This window comes from Perissodus microlepis, chromosome 22, assembly GCF_051167445.1.
Source record: "Perissodus microlepis isolate ML-2025 ecotype Zambia chromosome 22, ASM5116744v1, whole genome shotgun sequence".
Taxonomy (NCBI): Eukaryota; Metazoa; Chordata; class Actinopteri; order Cichliformes; family Cichlidae; genus Perissodus; species Perissodus microlepis.
Genome location: NC_140481.1, coordinates 15,141,821 through 15,156,953, shown reverse-complemented (window position 1 = coordinate 15,156,953; position 15,133 = coordinate 15,141,821). Strand labels below are relative to the sequence as shown.

The following is a 15,133-nucleotide window of genomic DNA, read 5'->3' as shown; positions in this document are numbered from 1 at the left end:
ACTGTTGTAGAATAAAGGTGGTCATACCAAATATTGTCCTTTAAGCTATTTAGAATTGTACAAACTATACTGATGCCTTATGTAATGAATTTACATCTGATTGCACGTTTCAACAAATCACTGCACCTTTTCACCATTTTTGTTCTTTGAAGGTTGGCACTCTCTCAGACCATGGTCATGTACATCTGGCTTCCCTGTGGATAGTGATGCTAGTGTGCTTTTAACACTGTGTAGATTTGAGAAAATCCAAACAGTTTTTGTTCCTTAAAGTCACTAAAGATGCATGCTGTGCAATCATTCCACGCCAACATTGTTATAAACACAGTAGGTGGGAACAGTATAAAGTAAACTCATCAAACCCTCCAAAGTTTGACCCAGGGCTCTAAGGAGATGAATTATTTATACAGACAAGTTCATTACAGCTGGCCGAATGTGGAAATTAAGATAACAGATGTAACTGACATTCAGTGGTTGTAATTACTAAGTAATTATTATCTAATGCAAATCATGAAAAGAACAAACAATTTGGTCTTGTCATGATTTATAACATAGCTATAAATGGTCATTTTTAATAAATACATTTTTTTGTTGGTTTACATTTTCACGCTTGGACTGCAGTGTAGAAATGCAGCCTGAAGTGTCCTGCTCTTAAAAGCTAGACATTATTACATGCATACCTCTCAGATAAAACATTCTGGGCACGATATGTGAGTCCTGGTCAGGGTCAGGGTTTATACAGTAGAGTACATGATGGCTGAGCCTGTAAGACTGAACTCTTTACTGCAGTACACTGGGGCTGCTGCTAGATGGCAATCATGTGTAGCTCTAAGGATTCACACTCTGATCAGCTCTCTCTTGAAAGCTGACTTTCCTGAGGCTAAAGGTATGCAATGGACTGTTTGTTTTGTTATTTGCCCACGCTAATACTGCAGCAATATATGACTAAGCTTGAAATTATGTATATGTGAATCTGTTGTACATGTGTTATGTGTTTAATGCTTTCTGCTTCACTAAAATGTTCATGTAAGTGGTTCCTATGCATAAAACCATTCTAGTGTACATTACCTTTAGGAGATCTTGCTGTATTACTAAGTAGGATAATCTTGCCTCTCTAGATATTAACTACGTAGTACTTTGATATTTAAATTATAGAGATGGGGCCGACTAACTAAAAGGAGATCTGGGAATCTGTGGTCAGTTGTTGTTGTTGTTCTTTTTCTTCTTCTTCTTCTTCTGCAAAGTGAAAGTCGAAGAATCTTCCATGGGGATCAAACACAGTTTCAGAGCACCTGGATTGAATTCACTTTTACATTCATTAAAATTCTATTCCAAAAGAATGCATTTAATTTTATTGTGATTTGTTTTTATTATAATTAATTAAGTTGGACAGTTCAAACATTGACAATTCACATAAGTGTTTCCTAGCATCAAAAAAATGCCCAATCACAATGTAGGATGAGGATGTTAGGTTGCTCAGTGACATGCCCCATTCTTGTAAAATTACATTGTTGTTACGATATGGAGAAACATCTTTTTGTTTTCCTTTAAAATACTGCTTAAAATGACTTAAAATATATTTTTTTATCTTTTGTTGTTAACCAAAAAAAACCCTGAATTTACTCACTACTTAAAAATACCATTATTATTTGCTTCTCCTTTTCCTTATATCTTCAGCTATTACCATCTTGCTCTACTGCACATCACACTTTAAATTCAGTAAACTTATATGGTAAACTTTGGGAAATGCCACCGTAAGTTAACGGCTGTTTTATGAGGCTCTACCCAAACTTCAGGGGAAATCTGTCTCACAGTCTTTGAGTTGTTTCACTCAGTTAGGCAGCAGAGTCAGAATTCCTGTTACATCTGTCATGCTGTAAAGGTCAGTGCAGTAACCAGAATGAAAGAACCATTCTTTCAGGGTCTGAGCTTTGCTTCTGTTCTTGTATACATGACCTTGTCTGTCATTTTGTGTTTAGCTCAATGTAACAGTTCTCCCCTCACTCTTCTTTCCTTTGTGATTCTGCTCCATCCTCCATCTTCTCCTTTCCTGTCATTTTTTTTGTAATCGCAACCTTGTTGGCTCTTCTCCCTTTCTCCACCTCTCATCCTTTCCTCTCTCCTCTCCTCTTCCCTTTGTGCCTTTTCCTCAGGCCGCTCTGTTCTTCCTTTGACTTTTTCTTCTTCCCTGGACGGAGAGCTCCACGAGAGACAGCAGAAATTGTATCTCTGCTCAGTTCGCCACAGGCCCTCTTCAATATTTAATCAAGAGTGCATTTGTTTGAAGAGAGCTCTGAATATGTGTGTGAGTGAGTGATAAAGAGAGCTGTCTATCCAGTGTGTGTGTGTGTGTGTGTGTGTAGACACTGCATTTGTATGCATGGAAGGTGGAGTAAGAGATAGAAGTTGTATATTTTTGTGTGTGGTGACAGAGTTGGAATGAAAGGTTTTCTCCGGTCTTGGAGTAATTGGTTTACTATCTCTCCCTGCTCTCGCCCCCTCTTTCTTTTCCCCATCTCCTCCTTTACTCACCTTCCCCTCCCCCTATAATCCATTCTCCCCCTACTGCATCATCACATTATCATGTGCTGTGTAGTACAGTATATACACTACTGTGTGTGTTTTTCTAACACTATATAATCATTTGTATTTGATTTCGCTGCGTGTGCATATATGACCGTGTGCATGCATCAGTGGCTGGTCCCGGTGGTGTCCCCGAGGACGACAGAGAAGCATATTTCATCAGTCTTACCACGAGAAATCCCAAAGTCCTCTTTTCTTCTTTTTGCTTCCTCAGCACATTGAGCAAGCACAGAGTGTTTTCCTTATTTCCTTTTTTGTTGTTGTTGTTGTTTTGTTTTTTTACTATTAGAGGAGAGCACGCTGATTAGCATGCTGTCACTGCGAAACGTACACTGTGGGATGCCACTCTGCAGGAATTTTTTTTTGTTTTTTGTTGTGGAAGGTTTTGATTTGATTGAGCGCAGGCAATTTCTTCCTATCAACTGTAATATCATCTTCTCGGAAACTGTAGTTTCAGAGCCTCTGTTTCAGTGTCCACAAAATGTCAGAAGGCAGCTATCTGAACAATGATCTAAACATGACTGATGGGTTTTCAGTAATTCTGTTTAGCTCGGCTTCTCAGCTTTTGGCTCATTGTGGCGCTCACAAGGCCCCTGATGAGGCGTTTCTTCTTCATTTCGAATCAGCGTTCTTTGTCCACGGAGAAGGGGATTTTACTAACAGATGTCGAAGCTGCTTTCCATTTTCGAGCTGGATGTTTATCTACAGACGGCAGCCTCTCCACAGAGTTCTCATGCAGCAGACATGTGTTTTATCAAGCCTGTGTGAAAACCTGATATAGAGACTCCATCCTGTTCCTCAGTTTTCCTCAGGTCAAAGGTAACGCTTGATGCTAAAATTATTGCAGGCACAGCAGACTGAGTCGCATTAAACTTCTGAATTAAACTTCTGATGGTGAGCTCATACATGAACATTTTCTGCCAGAACTGACTGTCCATAAAGTCTGACATTAATTCACATTAGTGTTTTTGCCATGTATTATTCTCATTACTTTATAGTGGCAAATTTCATTTAAAAAGACGATGTTCGTTTTCATGTATCAATTAGGATACCCTGTAAAAGAAATGTGATGGTAAGTGTACTCTATCTGAGCACTCAAAGTGCTTTCTGCTACGAGACACATTCGCCCATTCACTCACGCATTCATACAGCTCTTTATTCTATGCCCTAAAGCACTTTCTAACAGTCACAGACACACTAATGCTCTGATGGATGAATGGTGAGGGGGAAATTTAGGATTCAGTATTTTGTCCAGGACATGTGGACCAGAGGAGCCAGGGGCCGACTCAATGGGCTTTAAGTGCGACGTAGAAATAACGTGTTCTTTTCCTTCCTTTGGCCCTGACATTATCACAGTAGCATGGTGGATATCATATACATGTCTTGATTATTTCTAGCAGGGTACAGGCCTATTGTCGTTATTAGTGTACTAATCACACAATACAGTGTTCCTTGCTATTCCTACTGTTAAACACCTGCACTCGGGTCTATTGGTTTTAATTGACATGCAGTCATAAAGTAAAAGAAATTGTGACCAACATGCAAAAGTGGAAAGGTCTGGGTAGAGTTTACAGTCCATCATCTGCAAGTACAACGAGTCATGGGGACAGTTGATATACAGCATGTCATGACTGTGCGTCTGTAGGTTTGACATGTGAAGGACTGAAATGCTCCAGCGGGCTTTTGGTCAAAAATAAAAATAGTTTTGATGTCTTTTTTTCTTATTCTCTGTGTGTGCTATTCAGCTGCCAAACATTATACACTGTCCCATTACCTCTAACAGCCATCGTGGTGGTATAATCTGAGTCCCAGAAAGGGGCCAATTATCCCAGATTACACGTTCTATCAAGAAGCAGCCTCAACATCTGAGTTGTACAACTGAAGCCGCAACACTCGAGCTGAACTCTGCTTGGCTTTATGTCGTGTGGAGCATCGGGCTCAGATCCTCTCCTATCTGCTGTATTAATAAATTCATTCTCTTTCATGTCATGTTCAGTTGGATTTTTTAATCAGGTCATTGAACATTAAACAACTTCCCGAGAAGGCTGCACTTTTTAAATACATATAGTGAATTTACTCTTTTCCCCCATGACTCATAAACCCACAAAGAATATCCAGAAAGAAATGCATGGTGTGTAGTGCAAGTAGCAAAAACACATCCTTCTTATTATGATGCAAGTGGACAACAAACAATATTTTACTGCTGGAATTATGAATAAGAAAAGCTTTATTGCCCCATATAATACCAATGAATTTTAAAATGTGTTGAATACATTACAGAGGGTATTACAGCCTTGTTGCTTAGGCCACTGCGCTCCTGTGCAGGCCGAGCCCCCAGGCTTTGTCTCTCATGTGCATGCCACAGAACCAAACATATTTTTTCAGAGATTAATACGCCTTACAATTCATAGTCTATTACAGTACTAGAAGGTACTGTCACCTGCCTACTTATTTCCCAAGGGGTCACCACAGTGGATGGATCCGCATGACTGATTTGGCACAGGTTTTATGCCGGATGTCCTTCCTGATGCAACCATCCCCCAAGTTTGGGTTTGTGTCTCCTCCCAGTCTCAAACTGCCGATCTTTTCATGATTGTAGATCACATAAGGTGAATGTGTGTGTATTTATGTATGTATAAAAGAAAATAAATAAGCATAATAAAATGTTATAGAAACAAACAGAGCGAGAGATCTTTCATTCATTCCTTGGATCTGAAATCGTACTGTTCCAGCAGTTACGGAAATGTGTCAAAATCCTGTTTAATCCAGAAGCAGGCCGGATATTTCTTTAATCTGGATTTTGGTAAGAGTCTGTGACCCTCAGAGCAGCAGCTAATGTTGCAACCTCCTGGGTTAGGTCATAGACTCAGTGTAGTGTTCACCCTCTTGATTGGTGGATTGTTGAGCCCATTATTGTTACAATGACATCCGGTTGATATAAGTCTACTGGCTCATGCTCTTTGTTTTTGGAGCCAAATGACACACAAAAAACTAACAAACAAACTGTAAAGAACAGCGATTATCATGTTCACATTTGAACGTATAACTCATTGGTGCTCTCTCCTGGTAAAACTATGTAATAACAAGCAGTAACTCATCGGGATAATATGGGGTGAGTGTCGCTACAGCTCACAATGTTTGTCTATTAAGACCTCAACAGTAAAACAGCCTCTGCACATCCATAATGTGAATTTTCCACAGTCACCAGATCTCAAGGGTAGTCTACTGGATTGAGATCTGGTGACTTCGGATGCCATTTGAGTACAATGAGTTCATTGTCATGTTCAAGATGATCTGAACTTTGTGGCATCACTTTAAAAGATGGGTACGCTGTGGTTATAAAGAGGTGGACATGGTCAGCAACAGTACTCAGTGAACACTGTGCCAGATGGGCGCAAGAAAATATCCCCCACACCATTACACCACTATCACAAGCCTGAACCATTGACACAAAGCAGGACTGATCCATGCCTTCATGATGTTTACACCAAAATCTGATCCCACAATCTGAATGTCACAGCAGAAATTTGATCCGATTGACAATGTTTTTCCAGTCTTCTACTGTCCAGTTTATGTGAGCTCCTGTGAATTGTAGTCTCGGCTTCCTGTTTTTAGCTGACAGGATTGGCACCTGCTGTGCTCCTCTGGTGCTGTAGCCCATCTGCTTCAAGGTTCAACATGTTGTGCGTTCAGAGATGCTCTTTTGCATACCTTGGTTGTAACAAGAGATTATATGAGTTATTGTTGCCTTATCAGCTCAAAGCAGTCTGGCTATTCTCTGTTGACCTCTGGTATCAGAAAGACATCTTTTGCTGCTCACTGGCTAATTTTTCTTTTTCAGACTGTTCTCCGTAAACACTAGAGTTGGCTATGTGGGAAAATCCCAGCAGATCAGCAGTTTCTGAACACTCAGACCAGGCGGTCTAGCACTAACAACCATGCCACATTCAAAGTCACTTAAATCACCTTTCTTCCCCATTCTGATGTTTAGTTTGAACTTCAGCAGGTCACCTTGACCAGATCTATATGACTAAATGCACTGAGTTGCTGACACGTGATCGATTTATTCATTGATTTCTTTTTTTTTTAATAGATTTTCATCAACGAGGTACTGACGGATGTACCTAATAAAGTAGCTGGTGAATGGAAGTTTTTGGGCATTTCTTTAGCGCTTTCTTCTTGAAATTTTCCATCAAACTCTTTTTTTTGTTCATTTAACAGAAATATACACACCACTTATGCAATATCACTTCAAAGCCAAATGAAAAACTAACTGCTTAGATTTAGTCCAACAGAAACACAAGCTCCGCAGCTGGAACTCAGAAGACTTTACAAATCTTTTATTCTTTTAAAAGAATAAAACTTTAGTTTACTTTTATTGTTGATGACATACTTAATTCTCCTTGGCTTGGAGGAGACCAGTTTTAAAATGTTCTATCACTATTTATTCAGCTTCTCTTTGTTTAGTGTCTCTGTATCTAACTTAAAAATGCCTTGAAGATTTTCTATTGGATGTTTCTCCTGTAATTCTATTGGTTTGTTTAAATCACTCTTATACTGCACCGTTCCTCTCCTATCAGACTTCTGGAGACTATGGGTGCTATTATCACATGTCCATCTATAAATTGACATCTTTACCATTCATTTCGCGTCATATGACAGACTCTATCTCTATGCTTTACAGTCAGGGCCATGCAATCGCTGTGGCACCCAGATTTGTGCCATATATGCTGGAACCTGTCTGAGCTGGATAAATTAATCTTGGGCTCAATTGGATCAAAGATTGAGTTTACAATAGCTAACTTTCCATTTGATTTAGCAATGTTTTTTGTGTGGCACTTTCTGACGAATATTTTTTGATTGTTCACAAGAGAATTTATAATGCTTGTCATGTATTTTTCAAAAATAATAAGTGACATTATTAATCTGTTGCATGCTGTAATTAACGGTGATACACAAACACCATCTCGTTTTTCAGTCTAATAATTGCTATTATGTACTTTTATGGTAGGGCGAACCACATAAGAGACATCATGAGGCAAAAACTTACAACAAAGCTACATGGTGTACCCCTATCGAACAGAGGGGTACACTGGTGTGCAACTCCTGTTGCACGCCGGTGCTTCTGAGAAAGGTTAAGCTGAAACGTTAGGTCAATAAAATATGGATTAAAATGAGGAAAATGCTCTCTTGAATGTCAGCTACCTCGAAAGGCACACCCACACAGGTTCGCTCTGTGGCGGCTCTTTGTTTACCTATCGAAATATGAGCCAGGTAAAGTGGTGACGTAGCCCTACCGGGTGCCGTCTGCTTCTTCTTCTTCCCCCTCCCTTCCCCCAAACACTGCTGTCATTAGCTTTCAAGTTTTCAACTTCTAACAGAAATAAACAGTGACACTATGGTGCCAGCTCCACCAGTCCCTGTGAATATTTCCCCCGCTGTAGACAGGCTGGTGGAGGATGAGAGGTGAAAGTGATGCAATGTTCGTTTGCACCTGTGACACCCCCTCCCGCGGACAACACAGACACACACAGACACACACGAACCTGGCAGCAGCCTACCGAAGAGTAGGACGCTCGAGCCATTGGGTGGAGCAGCGGCGTCGCGTGCTGCGGAATACATTGAGTAGGTCGTTAAGGCTGCGCGCGGTTCGGCTGCAGATGCAGGTCGCTGAGTGGGAGCGCGAGGCGGGGGGAAATGGCGAACAGGCGCGGGCGGCGGTGCACCTTTTGAGGATATAGTAGGCACCGGGAGCGCAGGCAGGCACAAAGGCGGCTCGAGGACAGAGAGGAGAAGTAGAGGAACCATGGAGGACTCGGAGCCTGCAGAGGACGGCTTACTTGCGGGCTTGCGGTGGAACAGGAGCGCAAGAGACCAAGCTCAGCTGAAACACAAAATCCGGGATCTGCCGGGACTACTGAAGCACGGGCTTCACCTGCGGAAGAAAAGCGTGAGTACTTCAAACCGACCGCTGTCTGACTGTCCGTCCTTCCGTGTTTGATGTCTGGTGAAAGGTGGACGGGTTTTATTTTTTTTAACAGTCCCGACATCTCTCCGTGAAGGCTCTGAAGCCGTTTCGTAAGCCTGTCACGACTCAGGTGTTTTTATTTTGCTGTGAACAGCGCTGTCGCAGAGGCACCCAGTGTGTGTACGTGTGTGCGCGCGCGTGCGTATGCACGCTACATCCATAATAACCAGAACTGCTGTTGGACACCATACCTTCACACTCTGGTAGTCAAGGCAACACCACCTCCACCGTATTGACTAGATACACCTACTTACATACACTAAGAATTAGACACGTTTTTATATATATATATATATATATTTAAATATATATATATATATGTATAAAGGAATGTGCGTGGGTTCACTGCTACATAACACAGTTATTTTGATTGCACAGTAATGTTCTGGTAAGTGTAGTTTTTTTTTTTTTCAGTAGAGAAATAAAAAAAAATAATTATGACGAAATGATCATCACAAGTTCTGAGTCCACTGTGATGTATTCATATGATTTTTTCTGTTTAACTGTGTGTCTGCTCACCCAGAAATCAGAGATAACAGCATCAGACAGAGAAAGCATTCATGGGAGGACATAAAAAGAAGTCTGGACTAGCAGCTACTTGCATTTTTGTTTATGTAAATAACTTTAACGATGTATTGGTTATCAAACTAATTTCAAACGATTAAACATCTGATTGAGTCAGGTCTGTTCTTTGACGAATAAGCTATCCTAATATTTTTATATCAAATCAGAATTTCCATCTGATGTATCTTTGAATTGTTTTTTTTCCATGATTGGCCAGCTAAGCAGTAACTGTGACTTGACGTGCCCAACTGTGGCACTAACACACCTGACAAGCCAAATGGCTGATCAAAGTGTCAGTTCTGCTCATCTTCATCATCAGTGGCACCCAGGAGGGGAAAAAGGAAAAAAAATATGTCTCAGAGTTCCCTCCTTAGAGATCAGAGACTTGTGTGCCACCCACTGGAGACAGACATGTTAAAAATATGCAACATTTGTAGTTTAAAGCCACATAGGACCAAAGAGATAAACACTTTGTCATGTTCCATCTGGTCATTTTAACTGATGTTTGAATGACCCACTGATTGGGGCCACTCAGTCTCCTGTTACCTGTTTGTATGATTCCGTTTTCCAGTCAAAATAAATCAGCAGCTGTACATGACAACTGAAGTGAGTCCACTCAAGAATGTTATTATAAAACCACCAGAGAACAGCTGCATTAGAGGGTGGATTTACCTCCTTTTGTGAATTAACCATGCTTTTTGTGCAGTACCCATGAAGGCGAACATAATGGCAGGCTTGAGTAGATGAAGAATCTTTCATTCTCTTCTGATATCTTGGTGTGAGCATTCTATGTTTGTGCGGGTGAGTGTGATGAAGCGTAGGTAAGTAGTGTAAAGGTATGGGTGTTTTGCACAGACTGGTCCTCACCAGGCTCTTTTCAGTCGCCTCTGCTTCACCTGGCATACCCACAATACACTTTATTTTTATGTGCACAAAAAAAATCAAAAAGTTGTTGGATGTGAGGTTCCTGGGATTGTTTTGCATTGCACTGCACCAGCACCTGAGGCACTTGTCTAAAGATGCAACAACATATTTTGTGGCTCAGAGGTGGGTGATACATAGGAATAAGAATGATCTGACCACATACATTAAAAAAAAAGAAGCCCTTGCTATCTTCGTTGACATAAATATATGCTTTTTCTTTAGTTCTGACTGTTTGCCCAACAAAAATCATGCTTAAGTAAACAATCTCCTTCCTGGGAACGCATCGGCTACTTAGTCTCTCGGAGTCACAGCCCATATATTTCAGTGCTTTGGTGTAGCCTGTGGATATATATTTTACATATAAGAGTTGTGGTTTTATCTGAGATTTTTAAAGTTTTAAAAAGCTAGCTTAACTGAGAGTTTTAAGATTGCTTTACAGAGAATGCAACTGCTCATCTGGATTCAACAAAAGCTTGTTAATTGGTGATTGGTCAATAACACTGGAGAGTTTTCTGGTACCCTCCCACAAGATGCACATGTCTTGAGATATTTTATTTTCTAATACGTGTATCTGAAGGCATTCATAACTCCTCAGTATCCTACGTGAGTGTTTTTTTCCACATTATCTGATTCTTTAATGTTGGGTGACAGCTCACAAAGTGAATTGAGCTTGTTGTCCTGTACGGAGGCATCTGTCGCCTAAAGTTGCAGCCTGCAGCAGCCTCACCTTGAAAAATCCTGTCCTGCATTGTACTCTGTTGTGACTTGCTCTGGTATTCAATTATTACTCCTTTATTGGCTGCGATGTGACAGATGCAGGGAGATTTGCTAACACTTTAAGGGCAGTTGAAAAGTCAGTAACCACAGTGCATTGCAGTTTTTCAATAGAGTTTGGCGAGTGGCTAATTGCAACTTGGCAAGTCGATTGCCATTTAATTTTTGTCTTGGTCATGTTGTGTTTGTTTATCAAATGTAATAATCTGTGTTCTTTAGTAAAATATAATGAATGCTGCAATGATTTCTGCCTTTCACAGAATCAAGCCTTCTGTAGTGTTTCAGGCATTCAACCCATGCTTAAAAGCAACATCGGTTCAAAAATCATGGAACTAGACCAACAACTGCATGTGTGGTTCTGCACCCTGATCATTTAATAGCATGTATTATCTCTGCTGACTTGTTCATGTAGAGTCTGCAGGCAGAGACATCCGTTATCTGATGCTACATTCACGTCCTTTGGCTTAATGTTTCTCCTGGTTTGAAACCAAAATAATCCCAATTAAGTTCTTCATATCCTTTTAACAACAGCCTCTTCCGTGATTGTGTTTACTGAAAGTGGCATGTGGGGTGCTGGGACTCCCCCCGGCTCGCCCTCTGTGCGTGTTGAACATACCTAAAAGGCAATGCTGCCAACAGTAATAAGAAAAACTGTCAACTGTTAGTTTCCCTTGAGCCAGATTCTGTGTATTGATGTCAGTAATTTTGTATGGTAATATAGAATTTTCTGCCATAATTGAAGAGGTGCAGAGACTTTGCGTTACATTAGCAGGAGTGCTTTGTATTGCTTGATTCTTGCATTTCCATGTGTTTGCATCCTTAAAGACAGCCAAGGAATTATGCATGCTAACTCTTTACCCCCTTTGAAGGACTACTAGGAGTAACCCTTGAAGCTCTTTTCTGAACTGAGCGGTTTCTGTCGTATTTCACGGGAACTTACAGAACAAAATGACTGAGTGTGCATGAGGAGTTAGTGAGCTTAGCCTCTGCCAATTTGTAGCTATGCTCGGAAAAACCCGTAAAATATTCTAATGGTCATCAAACCAAATTTGGGAGGTTGTTAGATGTTGTTTATGAGGAAAGAGTTAAAGATGGAGGAGGTGTTTTGAAAAAACAAATGTGGAGTGGCATATTTTGGAGAAATAATCTTGTGCACTGCACTCATGTGTTTTTTTGCTTTGTTCTGTGGTTTTGTGGTTGCAGCTTTTAGCCTCGCTGCTAATGAGTTTATGATAGACTACATGCTGGAAATTATACTGCTGCCCCCACGCGATACCAAGTTTTCATATCTAAATGGTACTTATAGAGGTGTGTTTTATAATACAATTGCTATAACAACAATTTGAAAAGTTAAGCCTTTGTGTTGATTCGAACTTGAACTTAAACATTCAACATTTTCTTCTGCAAACTCTGAAGTCAAATATACAGCATTCTGCTTTAGGCGGTAAAATGAGATTATGAAACCTTAAGCACTCTTAATGCGAGCTATCTGACTTTATGATAACTGTCTTAGAGGAAAGCTGGTGATATTTCTCAGAGGATGATCTCATTTCTGCTTTAATATGCACAAAAATAGTGGCTTGTGTTATGTTTTATGTCTTCCAGCCATATTTCCCTTCCATAAGGCATCCTACTTTAATGTAAGTAAGATGAAAGACAACCGAGGAGTAGAGAGGCTCTTAATGGCCACGAACTGAGAAGCATACTAATGTTATATCCAACGTTTATGTTTTTTGTTACCACTTTTGGAGCATTTGACATAGAATTATTAGGTGCAATGAACATATGTGATGTTACGCAAGCGTACGGTTGGGTATTTACCCCAAATAATGATTATGTTGACAAAACAAAGTACAAAAAATTGCAGCCCTGCAGCTCTGTTAATTTCCAAAATTATTTTGGGATTCAAATGTCACACAATACTTTCTTAATTCAGCAAAGTAATAGCTTTAATTTTTAAAAATGTTAGAAAACAGCAGTCTACATCACCAGATGGTCTGGTAATGGTTTCAGAGGGCTACATCAAATCCAGCTAGTATTCAGTTCCAGACTTTGCAGCCTCATGCTAAAAACTGAGTGAATTAAATTTTCCTCCATAAATATATGTTCAAAACACTTTTACTGCAAGGTGAAGTAGATTTTGATATAACTGTGTATTTTAAAGAGAAAATGTCTGACAGTCCTTTAGGTATTTTTATGCAGACTCCATGCAGGTTTTTTCTACATGTTCCACTGTGGAGAGGCTGCTCTGCCATAAAGCTCAGACTGATTGATGGAGTGCAGCAGTGATTGTTGTCCTTCTGGACGTTTCTCCTCTATCCACACATGATCCCTGGAGCTCAGCCAGAGTGACCATCAGGGTATTGGTCATCTCTCTTACGAAAGCCCTTCTCCCCCGATTGCTCAGTTTGACCGTGAAAGGGTTCTGGTGTATCCACGTTTCTTGTATTTAAGAATTACGGATGCCCTCGGGCAGATCTGCGCTTCAACTCCCTCTTGTGTCTGAGCAGTCAGTTCTTTAAACCTCACGCCAATGTGACGCCTTTCTAAATCCATTAAAAGTGTAGAAACATCTCAGAGATTATGCACAGATACAGGGAAAACCTAAGTTATAAGAGTGTAAATACTCACAGGAAACCTTCAAAATAAGAAGAAATTGGAGATTTATAGGATTTTTGATCAGGCAACTAACTCAAGACTGTTTTATTTTCTGTTCTTAGATGACAGAAACAAATACAGACTAACTGAATGCGTTTAAGCCAAAGGTCATGTGCCTGCAGAAGGGCGTGGGCTGTTGGATAGGTTTCTTAACAGATTAACTGTGCCTTTGTGTGCTTGGGTATTTGTATGTGTCTATTGAGCTATAGCTTCTTTGATGTCTTTATTTTGACTTGCTTGTATGACAGATGTGTTGAGGAGTCGACAGGAGCTTAGTGTGTGTGTGTGTGTGTGAGAGAGAGAGAGAGGAGGGTTTGCCAAGCATACTGTGCTACAGCTCTTCACTGTGCTCAGCAATCTAATCTGAGTAATCCATTTCTTGCAGATAATGACCTCGCTCTCTCTCCTCTCTCTTGCTGTATACACACTTTGAAGTCATCACACAGATAAGCGTGTCAGCATGTGCTCTCTCTTTATAGCTTTCATTCATCTTCTCTTCTCTTCTCTGTTATAGGATACAACATGGCAACATATTATATGTGTGTGTGCTTGTTTGAAATACAAATTGAAGCACAGACAAAGAGACAAGAACATAGCAGGCAGTTTTCTTTTTGTGTGATACAGTATGAATGGAACACCTCTGATGCTGGTATGTGTCTGGAGTATGTTTGTGAGAAGAGATGATGGTAGAAGAAACAAAGACTTCGTGAGAGATCTGTATTCACCAGATGAGGAGAAACAGAGATGGAGAGAGAAGATACAAGGACCAGGACAAAAGAAAGTCAGAACAAGATAGCTACAGAGACACAGAAACAATTTATTTTGTCTGTGCGCTTGGCTGGCTGGTGTGCTCTACTTAATCCCCAGTCCAAACAGTGCACAAATACAGGAAAAAAGCTCTGTTGCTTACTAATATAAAGGAATATGTCCACAATGACCTGACATATTTCAGAACAAACAACAACGTTTTACTGAAAATAATGCCAGAGCAGATCAAACGAATACTCAAACCTCACATTTTATTTTGAAGGGGAAAAACTGCTTTTGGACCAGAGATCAGTATATCTGCATAAGGGGAGATAAAAAATGGACAAACTGATTAATGTGCAGACCTTTAAAGTGGTTTGCCATCTACCACTTCTAACGCGTAATGTGTGGCCTAAACTCGAAAAATATTTCATGACACAACTGAGACCTCCACACATGCCAGGCAGCTAACTTGGTTAGCAAGATGAAGTAAAAACTCACTCTTAGGGTAAATGGGATGCAAATTTTGCCAAGTTTCCTTTTTAATAAAGCTTATAGTTAGGGCTGAATCAGTTGACCCTGAATCCACCCGTAGTTATGCTCCAATAGGTCTCGGCTGCTGGGGGCTTCCCATGATGCATCGAATGTTTTTTTTCTACACTCACTTCTTTTCATCACTATGTGTTTATACGACACATCACCCCCAACTGGTCGCAGCAGATTGCTGCCCCTTCTTAAAGCCTGGTTCTGCTGGAGTTTTCTTCCTGTTAAAAGGACGTTTTTCCTTCCCGCTCTTGCGAAGTGCTTCCTCATAGAGTTTGTCTGATTTCTAGATACCAAAAGCATTTTTGGATCGGG

General features: G+C 40.4%; 1 protein-coding gene and 1 long non-coding RNA gene across 3 annotated transcripts in view; one reads left to right on the top strand and one right to left on the bottom strand.

Moving 5' to 3' along the window:
• Positions 1-4,789: 4,789 nt before the first annotated feature.
• On the bottom strand, positions 4,790-8,214 carry LOC146362764 (uncharacterized). Its single transcript, XR_014799143.1, has 2 exons — positions 8,127-8,214; positions 4,790-6,291 (listed from the first exon to the last, which is right to left on the bottom strand). It is a non-coding gene; the product is annotated as an uncharacterized LOC146362764 (long non-coding RNA).
• rapgef5a (Rap guanine nucleotide exchange factor (GEF) 5a) overlaps positions 8,167-15,133 on the top strand; it is a 48,020-nt gene continuing 41,053 nt past the window's right edge. Inside the window, exon 1 of one of the 2 annotated variants that reach the window (XM_084918523.1) lies at positions 8,167-8,530. In XM_084918523.1, the coding sequence (XP_084774649.1) occupies positions 8,387-8,530 (144 nt within the window). In that variant the 5' untranslated portion in view covers positions 8,167-8,386. The remainder of the gene's footprint in view (positions 8,531-15,133) is intronic. The other variant, XM_084918524.1, reaches the window with a different exon arrangement.